At 36.8% G+C, this 11,983-nt stretch overlaps 1 protein-coding gene across 1 annotated transcript; it reads left to right on the top strand.

Annotated features, from left to right (window-relative positions):
• Nucleotides 1-7,309: 7,309 nt before the first annotated feature.
• G3PP4 (Major facilitator superfamily protein) lies at nt 7,310-11,126 on the top strand. Its single transcript, XM_089604156.1, has 3 exons — nt 7,310-8,335; nt 8,845-9,372; nt 10,818-11,126. The coding sequence occupies exons 1-3, from the start codon at nt 7,408-7,410 to the stop codon at nt 10,850-10,852; spliced, it is 1,491 nt and encodes a 496-aa protein (XP_089460282.1). The 5' UTR covers nt 7,310-7,407; the 3' UTR covers nt 10,853-11,126.
• The last annotated feature ends 857 nt before the right edge of the window (nt 11,127-11,983 follow it).

Genomic DNA, 11,983 nt, shown 5'->3' with positions numbered 1-11,983 from the left:
GGGCGTTATCTGTTATGATTATCCTTTCACACGTGTTTTGCACGAGATTTTTTTTTTTATTTTTATTTTTTTTCGTTTTTAAGATTTTTTTTTATATTATTTTTACCATTAAATATTGTGTAAACGTGAATAAAATTTTAAAACGGTTGTAAATAATGTTTGCTCATTAAAACAAAACAAGATTGGTAAACCATGAATTATTTTACTACTTTTTTTGTTGTTTGTGATGAATCAATTATTTATCTTGACTTTGTTTTCCTCATTTTTCCTATATATAAATACGTGTCTTATGCAGGAATCGAAATACCGTTATCGTTTCAGAACTCAAATTTTGCTGATATCTTATGATAATTAGTGGTATACCGTGGTATACAAAAAATAAAAAAGTAAACTGTACTGTTGAAGTTACTGTTATTGTCGATTAATACCGTCAAATACCGCATTTATCGATAAGAATCTAGTGAACAAATATTTATAAAAAATTATACATAACATAAGATAAAAATAAAAATAGTCTACAATATCTTCATTACATTACAAGTCATAATTCAAGTAGTTCAACATAATGATAAACCAAATACCAACATTAGTATCAAAGATTAACAACACAACGTTTATTTAAAATTATATTAAATTCGGATTTAACAAAAAAATTTGGATACAAAATCAAAATAATTATAATATTCATGTTAAAAATCAACTAATTATATATAAACATTCATATTCCACAACTAATTTAACAAAAAACCCAAAAACACATTTAAATCAAAACCCTATTTTCGGATCTGACAAAAAAAAAAAAATTGGATACAAACTCATATTGATACCAATAATCAAGTTAGAAACTAAGAAATTGTACTTCATTATAAAAAAAAAATCATAAGAAATTTTATATTTCATCAAGGTTTGAAGTTTTTCGGGATTTGAACATTTACCAGTCTCCACACTCGCTTTCTGTCGGGACGTAGGGAAGAGTCACATTCAGACTGCCGAAAAAGGAAGGAATCCTTGGGATTTGACAGAAAACAGTGACAAATCGCCTTCTACCGAGTGGAAAAAAACCTAAAACTTCTCGACACTTTTATTGGTTTCCTCTTAAATACAATGGTTTTTTGGGAAAAAAACCACGAAATTCAAGGAAAGTTCTGGTTTTATAAGAACTGGTGTCGGGACTCTCCAAAACTCGGGTTTTCGTTAGGTTTCCGCGGAATTTCAATCCTTGGTCTTATGTAAGAAGTAAAACCAATCCACTTCTTAAAATTTCACTCTACATTTTCTCTCTCATTTTCCCTTCATAGCTCCCTCTGTAAAATTCATGTTTTTATTATTAGTATTCATAATGTTATTAGTTTCAATTGTTGTTTCGGCTTTTATAACACGTTATCAACACGATCACTATTCTTTTTTCAAGTACTATCATAAAGTTCAACACATCTATAATACTCTGAACACTAAAATTCTTACGTTTATTATTCATTATTGCATAACACCATATTATTATACACAAGAAGCTATGCCTTCTTATGGTAATATGATGTGATTTACAATATATAAACTTCATTAGAGTATACCATCATATTACTAAACTCTGCCACTATATAATAAAGTGATGTGAACAACATTTAATCGTATTTTTTAGTAATGTCAAATTTCTATGCACATGAAGCCCTAGATTAAAGCTGTCAATTGGGTCGAGCCGCCCGTGGACCGTCCGGCCCAATCCTTATTTTAACGGATTTTGGGCCGGGCCGGGTCGGTTATGAAATTGGTCCTGGTTAGGGCCTTGGTTCTAGGCCCAAAACCCGAGCCCGGCCCGAAGCCCCCGAAAAGCACAGAACCGGCATGACCAAGGCACAGAACCGGCATGGACCGGGCACAAGCCTGCTACAAACCCGTTTGAGGCCCATAATTTTTTTGTAATTCTATAAATATATACATTATAATATTGTCTATAACACTTGCTAAAATAAAGTCAAGAGATTTATAATATTTTAGGTCCCGTTGTTTAATTAACTAAATCGTTCATTGTCTATGTTATATTCTTTGTATAAAGTCAAGAGATTTATTTAATATATATATATATATATATATATATATATATATATATATATATATATAACAGTATAGTATGCCCACAAATAATGCGTACAAAATGGTATTCTCTATATAAATTGATGTCATCATAACTTAATTGAAATTATTCTTTATCAAATACACGCATACACTTTGATCCACGTTAAATGCCAACTGCTCATCTTACATTACATGAATTATTTAACATTTCTAAAGCTTTTGCTACTTATAGACGCTACGATCTATTTAAACAAATTATTTTACCTATGAAAAATCAATTTTACAATTATTGGAAAGGATTACCACTTTTATATGCCATTGCAACTTTATTAGATCCTAGATGTCAATTAGATGGTACTGATGGTTTAATAAAAAAGTATTGCAAAAAAATTGAATGTTGAGGCGGGACTAACAGTTGAAAAGGCAAGAGTTGTATTAGAGCAATTGTTTATATTGTACAGTGAAAAATTTAGCACGGGTGGAGATCAACGACAACCACAACAAGAGCAAAGTTCTCGCTCTTCATCAAATCCAACCAACGCATCATGGAACTTGATTCATAATTCGAGACATCATTCATCGCCATCATCTTCTCAAACATCATCTTCCGAGCTCGTGAAATATTTGGAAAATGAGGTTATACAGAGAATCCGGACGAATTGGATATCTTAGAATGGTGAAAAAATAAACAAGGGCATTTTCCGACACTTTCCATAGTCGCCTGAGACATTCTTGCCACTCTGGTATCAAGTGTTGCGTCAGAGCAAGCATTTAGTGCAAGCAACCGTGTTCTCGACGAGAGAAGATCAACAATGATGCAAGAAGATCAAGCATTTAGTCCATATATTCTAGAAGGCCTAATGTGTTTGAAGGATTGAAAGGATGCAAGAAGGCGAAGACAAAACAATAATGAAGGCTCGATTGCGACGTATTTTGCATTATTAAAGAATGAAGCTTCTACGTCTTCAAGTAGTCATGTGTAATTTTTTATTTATTTAAATCGTACTCTTTTCCTTCACTAAGTTTTTATCCCGATTCACCGGGTCTTACTTAGAAAGGTTTTTAATGAAGACGATTAAGTATTGTAACTCTTTTTATATTCATCAAATAAATTTTTTTTGGGGAATTTTTTTTCTTCTATTTTTGTTACAATTTATCAATATTTTATATACAAAAGAAATACAAATCAAGCCCAAAAGATGCCCTTAAAAAGTCTCAAAATAGGCTCTTAAACAACCAAAACAATTAAAAAAGAGAGCCCAAAACAGGCCCTTAAAAAGCCCAAAATAGCCCAAAATTGGCCCAAAACCAAGCCCCAAACGAGGCACAGATCAAACCCAGAGCCTTGCCCATGACTAGACCCGGCCACGACCCAGAGGGCCTTGTGCCTGGGCTGGTCCTGATGAGAACAAATTTTGGGTTGGATTGATTTAGGTCCCTTCATTGTTGGGCCGAGTTGAGCCTAGACCCAGGACTATCAAGTGCCTATTATTTTTTGGCCGGGCCGCAGGTTTACCTTACACCTTATAGAAAATGATATTAATTGAAAATTTATTTAACTGTTTTACTATTCTATTAATTATAATTAACTTTGTGACTTTAATGCTTGCACATTTGCATCTTATTTAATACACATCTGGATAGTTTACTTTAATCACTTTACAACAAAATTATTAAACATCTAACGGTATTATAACAACTATATTTATCTAATAAATACAAATCTATTCACCTCGTTTTAATCATACAAGCATCCCAAATTTTATTCTACCTCATATATATTTCTCACTCTGAATACTATTTTTCAATTTGCACACAAAATTTATTGTTTGATATTAGTCTTTATTGCCATACTTATTACACTTAATGCTTGTATTTTTATCGAAAAAAGTCCGGTAATATGAATTTTATTTCGCCTTAGTAATGTTTGGATTCATGTATTTTTTTTATTCTTTACAATATTTATAGACCTGCATGTTCTTAATTATTAATATAATTAAAAATTTCTTTCTGTAATAGTTACCATCATGTCGAACCATGTGAAGCTTGATTCAACCCACTAGATATCACATGAAATAGTTACATCCGTTGGCTGGTGCTGAAATGCAGCTAGAGTCAATGAAGCTCATTGATACACTTTTAAAGAATAATACTTCATAAAAATGGTCAAAGGCAAGATCGTTGATAATCCTTCGTCGGTATCTTGATAAATGACTCAAAAGTGAATACAACACTTTTAGAGATCCAATTGCATTGTAAAAATATTTGAGAGAAAGATATGATCACAAGAAGAAAATAATACTTCCAATATATCGTGATAAATGGACAAATTTAGAATACCATGACTATAAGAGGGTCAGTGACTATTGTTGGAAATACACTTAGGATTTAGAATAACAGTTGACATATCACAATATGGCGAAATTTAAAACATTACTTATTATTGTTACTATGGATTGATTGTTTTTGTTATTGGCAAAACTGTTGTTCTCTATGTTGTTGGGAACATCTGTGCTATGACATATGGTGTCTTAATCCACGTCAGGATCTGTGACGTGAAATTTCTGCAGAGTGTTTTTTGTTTGTTATGCTTTCGCATTTTTTTTCTTTTGTTAAACCAATGAAGTCTCAACTATTGCATTGGAAAACCCTAGCAAAGACTCTCAGATGAGAATGTATCATATAAAAGAAATGTTTACCCTCTTGAGTAGGGTTACACACTTAGGGTTTTATCAGAGTTGCTACATCTGAAAACCTTGTCTTTCGTGTGATGTTGCTCTGTTGTTCTTGACTGCCATTGTTAGAATATTTTACAGAGTTGGTTTATGTAATATTGGTACTGTAAAATACGCATTGTTATAAGCGTTGTTAACCACTTGGTGAGTGAGTTGAGTGGAAAGTGATGGGAGCTCAAACACATTGTGAGCCTAGGTTAGAATTCACAAGGGTAGTTTTGAACTTTAGGAAACCTGGAAGTTGATCATCCAAGGTTTTCCGCCTTGTACTTATTCTACCAGTTAGTGAAGTTCTGTTTCCACCAGGAGTATCATCCCTTCATAAGTAGGCACGATTGGTCGAACTGGGTTACCAATTCATTGTCTCTTTATTTACAGTTTAGTTTGTTGCATTAATATGGCAAACAGTTAATGCTACTTAACTTTCTAAAACATCACTAAGAGATATCACGAAAATTGTACATTTACATTTTCATTTGGTATCAGAACGAGAACCCTGCCTATCTAGGGTTTAGTCTTTGGTATTTTGACTTTTTTGGTTGAGATGAATTCTTTCAGGGAAGGTGGTTCCGTGAGTGTGCTCCTCTTCTCGATGGCTCGAACTACGCTTGCTGGAAAACCAGGACTAACAGTTCAAGGACATTGCATCTACTAAGTAGTCAGCAAACATGACATATTTTTTCGAGGAAAGGTTCAAAGGTTATACCTACATATCCTATGCAGATATTGACCATAGAAGTTATCACCATATCGAGAGACGAGTCATGTCCTGTGTGGACGTTACGCAATTTCATTCATGTGGGGGATTGTTGGAAAATTGTGTGTTTATTGATATTGAAGAGAATTTAATATCAAGTCATTGGCTAATTTGTGGCAAATATTCGAGTAGGGTATACTCATCAAAACTGAATGTTTTGACTGATTTTTATTCCTCACTGTGAGAACGGAGTTAAGATGAATGATAAATTGATGTTTAAAGTGTGATGAAAAATTTCATTAATTTTGACGTTTTTACCATGTTTTGGGCTGATTTCCTTGCACTATTGGCTGAACGTTTTTGTCCATAATTTTATAATTATTGATGGACATAATGATACCTTTAAAGAGAAAAACGTTTGTTAGTGAGTCTTGATGGTTGTTAATGTTTTTGAGCATTATGATATACCTTAAAGGCTAATTGTTTTATGCATCAAGAATTTTGATGGCTTTTGGAGCATAACGGTTTTGTGATTGCCTATATAAAGCACATCAAACTTCTCATTTGGAAGAGGAAGAGAAAAAAGTGAAGCCAAATACTTGTGGCAGAAAACAAAAACACACGAAAATGATTTATTTTTTCCCATAAATTCTCTCGGTGTAGGTGATTGTTTTCTGGCATGCGTTTAAGTTCATCGGAGCTGAACATGTTGGTGCTTTGTTCTTCTCGTACGTCGTTGTATCATGAGAGACGGTTGCTCACGTTATTCCAGCACCCGGTCGGTGGGAGCGCAATAACACTTTAAAGAAATCGTCTAACGAGCTTCGACGTTCCATTTTCTCGTTTTTTTACCCGGTTTTTTTTTTTATTTTTTTTTTTTATGATTTTCGATTTCGTTGTTTTTAGTTTATTTATTTTGTTTTCTTGTCTGCGTGCTTATATATTAGTTTCGTTGCTTATTTATTTAAAATAATTTTATGCAATTTATTTATTATTTTTTCAGCCAACCTATTATATTGCTTGACTAACACTTCTTCTTTGACGCGACATATACTTTCTTGTCATCGTCGCCGATATCTACATTGAAGTTTGGTGGTTGTCCGTGGTTTGCTGTTTCTTCTCCACCAACGTGCGTCAGACCCTACTCGAGAACTTCAGCGCGGGAATCAATGCACTTCTGGCGATGGATTTTTAGTCACTATGTGTTTTTGGAGGTTTGAGGGACGTTTGGATGGAGGGCTCGTCTTCTTCTTCATTTTGAAGAGGCTATTTTTTTTTCTCTCTCTTGGCCGAGTGGTGCGTCTGAAATGAAAAACACAATTAAAACTAATGTAATGAAGTAGAGGGATGGAATTAAAGAGAGGAAATGACAAGATAGTAAACTGGTATTTACACTTCCAGCTTTCATATCACAACTCATGGATTAGTGTTTTTTTTATAAATAAAAAGAAAAATGATCAAAATCACTCATACTTACAAGCAAATTCACTTATGATTATCTCTTGTTTGTAAAAAGCACCTATTTACATTTTTGCTTGCCTACAACTCTGTCAAACCGGCCTGAAGCACATTTTCTTTCCAAAACAAATAAAACGGAATAAAAAAACATAAAAAATTATTTTGACAGCGTTTTGTTGATGCTGACTCACCGTATCATGCAATTCACCACAACCCTCCACGTGTCTCTCGTTGTTTGAAATGCATGAGAAACCCGTCCCCACTAACCAAAACTCTTAACCGCTTTGCCACGTGTCTCTCCTCGTTTCACCATCCCTGAAACCCCGTTTTCCTCGCTTCTCCTCCCAAAAATCCAACCTCTCTCTCCCTCTCTTTCCCTCAATTCAAACCGCCATGAATTCCTTCTCACAAACGAAGCTCTAACCTAAGAAAAGAAGATAAAAAATGTCTCGCGATCACGACCCAGGAGGAACAACTACAAGAGCAGCACCACCGGGAATAATATTGATTCGTGATCTCAGAGGCCAAAACTGGTCATTCAAGACCTTTCGATACCTAACCCTCGTCGTCACATTTATCGCCTACGCTTCGTACCACGCCTCTCGGAAGCCGAGCAGCATCGTCCGGAGCGTCCTCCACCACGGTCCTTCGCCGGCGCGTGGCGGACGAGGCTGGCCTCCTTTCGCCGGAAGCGACGGCGCTTCCAAGCTCGGGGAGACCGACGTGGCATTCCTCTCCTGCTACGCCCTCGGAATGTACGTCGCCGGACACCTCGGCGATCGGCTTGATCTAAGGCTCTTCCTCGCGGCGGGGATGATCGGAAGCGGAATCTTCGTCTCTCTCTTCGGGATGGGATACTTCTGGAACGTACACGTGTTCGGATTCTATTTGTCGATGCAGATGGCGGCGGGGCTTTTCCAGGCCACTGGATGGCCGTCGGTCGTTGCGGTGATCGGGAACTGGTTCGGGAAGAGGAAGAGAGGTTTGATAATGGGGATTTGGAACGCTCATACCTCTGTCGGAAACATCGTCGGGTCTCTTCTCGCCGCCGGAGTTTTGGAGTTCGGTTGGGGCTGGTCGTTTATTCTCCCCGGCGGCCTCATCGTCGCCGGAGGAATTTTGGTTTTCCTGTTTCTGGCGGCCTATCCGGAGGACGTCGGGTTTTCCGGTGAATACGACGGAGACGAAGAAAAAGGAGCGGAAACGACAGGGAATGAGGAGAAACGACAAGGTTCGGTGGGTCGCAGAAGCGTGGGGCTATTGGAGGCGTGTTTGATTCCAGGGGTTATTCCATTTGCAATGTGCTTGTTCTTCTGCAAGCTCGTCGCCTATACTTTCCTCTTCTGGCTTCCCTATTACCTCACTCAAACAGGTACGTGTTATTATTATTCCATTTGATAATTCAAGCTGTTAAATATGACTATTATTGACGAGTACTGTTCAAATTGATGAAAATTTAGACGAGTTTATAATTTTTTTTTTAATTGTTGTGAATGAGATTCAAGAGTTTTTATCGAAGTCACTACAAACTCCAAAACAAATATAGAAGTAAATTTATGCTAGTGATCTTGTTAGGAAAAAAAAATATAAAGTCAGGTAGTTACGAGTCAAATTTATCAAGTAGAAACCAAATTAGCTCCGCCTCGAGGATTGCACATAAAAAATAATAATAATAATAGAGGACTCGTAGTCAAGCTGTGTTCATTCTCATAGTATACTCTAATAAAAAAATGAGTTTGAGACAGAAATTCGAGTAAAAAGACTTGAAAAAAAAAAAAAACCACAGGACTACCTGAAAATCATTCGTCATTTTCTCCATTGAGATAAAAGAAGAACATAAAGAGCTCGCAAATCTGAATGTAATTTGTGTGTGTGTGTCAGAAATCGGCGGGGAATACATGTCCGTAAAATCGGCGGGAAACCTGTCGACGCTGTTCGACGTGGGAGGAATCTTGGGAGGAATCCTGGCGGGATACATCTCGGACAAGCTGCGGGCGCGGGCCACCACGGCGGCCACGTTCATGTACGCCGCGATCCCCTCCCTGCTGGCGTACCGAGCGTACGGCGGGTCCTCTCACGCGGCCAACGCGGCCCTCATGATGGCGGCGGGGCTGTTCGTGAACGGGCCCTACGCGCTCATCACGACGGCCGTGTCGGCCGACCTCGGGACCCACTCGTCGCTGAGGGGCGACTCGCGGGCCCTCGCCACCGTCACCGCCATCATCGACGGCACCGGCTCCGTCGGGGCCGCCCTCGGCCCCCTCCTCACCGGCTTCCTCTCCACCAAAGGCTGGGACGCCGTTTTCGGGATGCTCGTGCTCGGGGCCCTCGTCGCCGGCCTTTTGTTGTCCCGTCTCGTTTTCGCTGAGATTTCCGAGAGGCCGTGCAAACCGAGGGGTTCCGACGCAGGTAATTTCCCTTTTACCACCGCAAGCACGAGTTCAACCTTTTAGCAGGATTAAATTGTGTATTTTTATTTTTATTTTTTATTATTGCTAATTTAGATGAATTAATTTGTTAGGATTTAATTATGCAACCGTTTTGAGCCTTGCCAGTAAGACACCCTATGTTAATGAAAAATGTAGCTAGGACTAAGTTCGGTAAAAGGTCGACTAAAGCACTGTTTTGATCGATCCCGGATTGTAACAGTATTTGTAGTGTTTTGATTGAGTATCAATTTTGGGCTTTTTGTTTAGATTTGGGAAACATGGACAGTTTATCTAATAAGTAGATACTATGAAGGTAATTTCGTTTTACTAGAACTGCAGAGTCAACTTTTTAGCAGAATAATCAAGCTTTTCACGTCAGAGTTCAGCATTCATTCTAGTGTGTTGATTGATTGCATATTCACGTTCGCATACTCCTAAGCTCTTTTGGCTTAGATTTGGGAAATCTGGACTATTTGTCAAAGTCTATATTGTTAGATGTAATTTCCCTTTCGCTATAACGGCATATTGAAGGTGTTCATTTTGCATATTCCTTCTATCGTGATATTTATTTATAATTAGCGTCACACCATAGTCAGCGTACTAAAGGTTTTTCGTTTTATAGCTCTTTTAGTATATTTTAATTGCATTTCTTTTCCGCAGATTTGGAACACATGAACTCTTTAGCCAAACTATACATTTTTGAATGATTCAGATAGCATATCAGACATGTATTAGTACCGGTATGGTTTAAAACGGTTTTATCTGATTTGGTCCAAGCCGGTTTTTTGGATCAGTCTAGACCAGACTAAACCATTCTTAATTTTTTAAGGGTTATTTTTTTTCCCAAAATAATTCTAAGACATTTTAAAATGAATAATTGAAGTTCGACATCTTAATTAGTGTATGTTTATGTTAATACTAATTATTTTTATTTTTTATTTTTTGTTATTTTATAATTAAATTTGTACAAAAAATACAAAAATATACTTAAAACGGTCTAAACCATATCGGGCCAGTCTAAAACGGTTTAATCTGGTTTGGTTTATTTTTTAAACGGTCCGGTTCAATCTAAAAAAATTTCAAACTGTTTAAAACGGTCCGATCCGATCCGATTTGAAAGCCGGTTTTACACCGGTCCGGACTGTACACACCTAACTTCTATACCAACCTACTAATTAGTTAAACAGTTGGAGGATATATTGAATATTAGAAAAATAATGAAGAGTCGGTAATTTTTTTTTTGTTTAGTTTATATTTGTATAGTTTTTGCGTCAACAGTGATGATTCAGTCAATATATAATTTGCGTTGGTATTTTAAGCGTGTGTTTTTTTAGCCTCTTTGGCTAAAGATTGAAGATCTGCGTTGTTTCTACAGTTGTGCCATTGCCAATCTTCTGACCCAAAACTTGGTTTACGATGTTGCAGATTCTAATCAGCCACTTTTGAATGAGCAAGGATGATCTCTATGGAGTTTAGTAGGGGCTTCAACAAGTTTTGTCGTATATGTGTAGAATCCAAGGAAGAAATTCCCAACATCTTAGCCGGTAGCTTCAAAAAAGTGATGCCATCTTTACCATAAAACAATATTGGTGCATAGCATAGTGCTGGCGATAAGGCCTTGATATTCAAGCCGCTTTGGATCAGTTTGATACAAGAAAATAGGACAGTCTTGTAGAAATTTAGTAAAGCCTGTTTGGGTAAAAAAAATGTTGGGCCGTATTGGGACTAGCCTTTTCTCCTTTAATTTTTTGTTTTTTTTTTTGTTTTTTGTTTATGCTTATATGTTCCTTATATGTTTTGACAAAAAAAAAAAAAAAAAAAAACTCGATAAGAAATTTAATAGTCCAACAGCTAATATATACAGTTTAACACGGTAGTTTTATGAGTCTATATCTATAAACATAGACTACAGTAAGAAATACTAAAAAAAAAAACTTAAGTAAAGACTGATTATTAGTCGTAGTCTAGTAATAGCTTGGAGTGTAAACCTAAAATTTGTACACACATGCACGTCTATAACATTTAAGAGAGTGGAGAAATGAAGAAGATGAAGATTGAGAGAGAAAAGTGTTTGGGTTTGTGAATGAGATTCTCAATAACAACAATTGCTCATCTGTGTACATATACAATTGCAATTGTAACTAACTTTGACTAACTAACAATATATTAGTTGTATCATTAGCTTATGTGTACTGCACAAGCTTCGATCACTGGAGCACACGTGTGCGCCTGCGCACTTGAGCTCAGCGTGAGCTTAACTTGTACACCTATGCTAATATAGCTGCTACTACTTCATAAGCCCCCGTGAGCTGAATGATCCTCTATGGCGAGCTTTAGACGGCGGCTGAGATTGTGAAAGCGCGTTTACGGCAGCGACTTGGTGAAGAGATCGGTGAGCTGTTCTCCGGTGGAAATGTAATGAACGTCGATTTTCTTGTTAGCAACAAGACCATGGGTGAAGTGCACATCGACCTCGATACGTTTCGTTCTCGTGTGAAAAACATGATTTCAAGCTAGAGCACCAGGGCCTTGGTTGTTGCACCAGATAACAGCTGTCGGAGAGTCTAAAGAATGTTAAGCTCAGTGAAAAG

The sequence above is a fragment of the Urtica dioica genome, chromosome 2 (genome assembly GCF_054948205.1).
Source record: "Urtica dioica subsp. dioica isolate 48M chromosome 2, U.dioica_male_clone48M_v1_H2, whole genome shotgun sequence".
NCBI lineage: Eukaryota > Viridiplantae > Streptophyta > Magnoliopsida > Rosales > Urticaceae > Urtica > Urtica dioica.
This window is presented reverse-complemented; position numbering and strand designations above follow the sequence as displayed.

What these genes read in the sequence shown, in the direction of transcription:
- G3PP4 (XM_089604156.1), top strand. Translation starts at nt 7,408, where the DNA reads ATGTCTCGCGATCACGACCCAGGAGGAACAACTACAAGAGCAGCACCA. An exon ending in CTATTACCTCACTCAAACAG is followed by an intron (nt 8,336 to 8,844) that starts GTACGTGTTATT and finishes TGTGTGTGTCAG; the next exon opens with AAATCGGCGGGGAATACATG. An exon ending in ACCGAGGGGTTCCGACGCAG is followed by an intron (nt 9,373 to 10,817) that starts GTAATTTCCCTT and finishes ACGATGTTGCAG; the next exon opens with ATTCTAATCAGCCACTTTTG.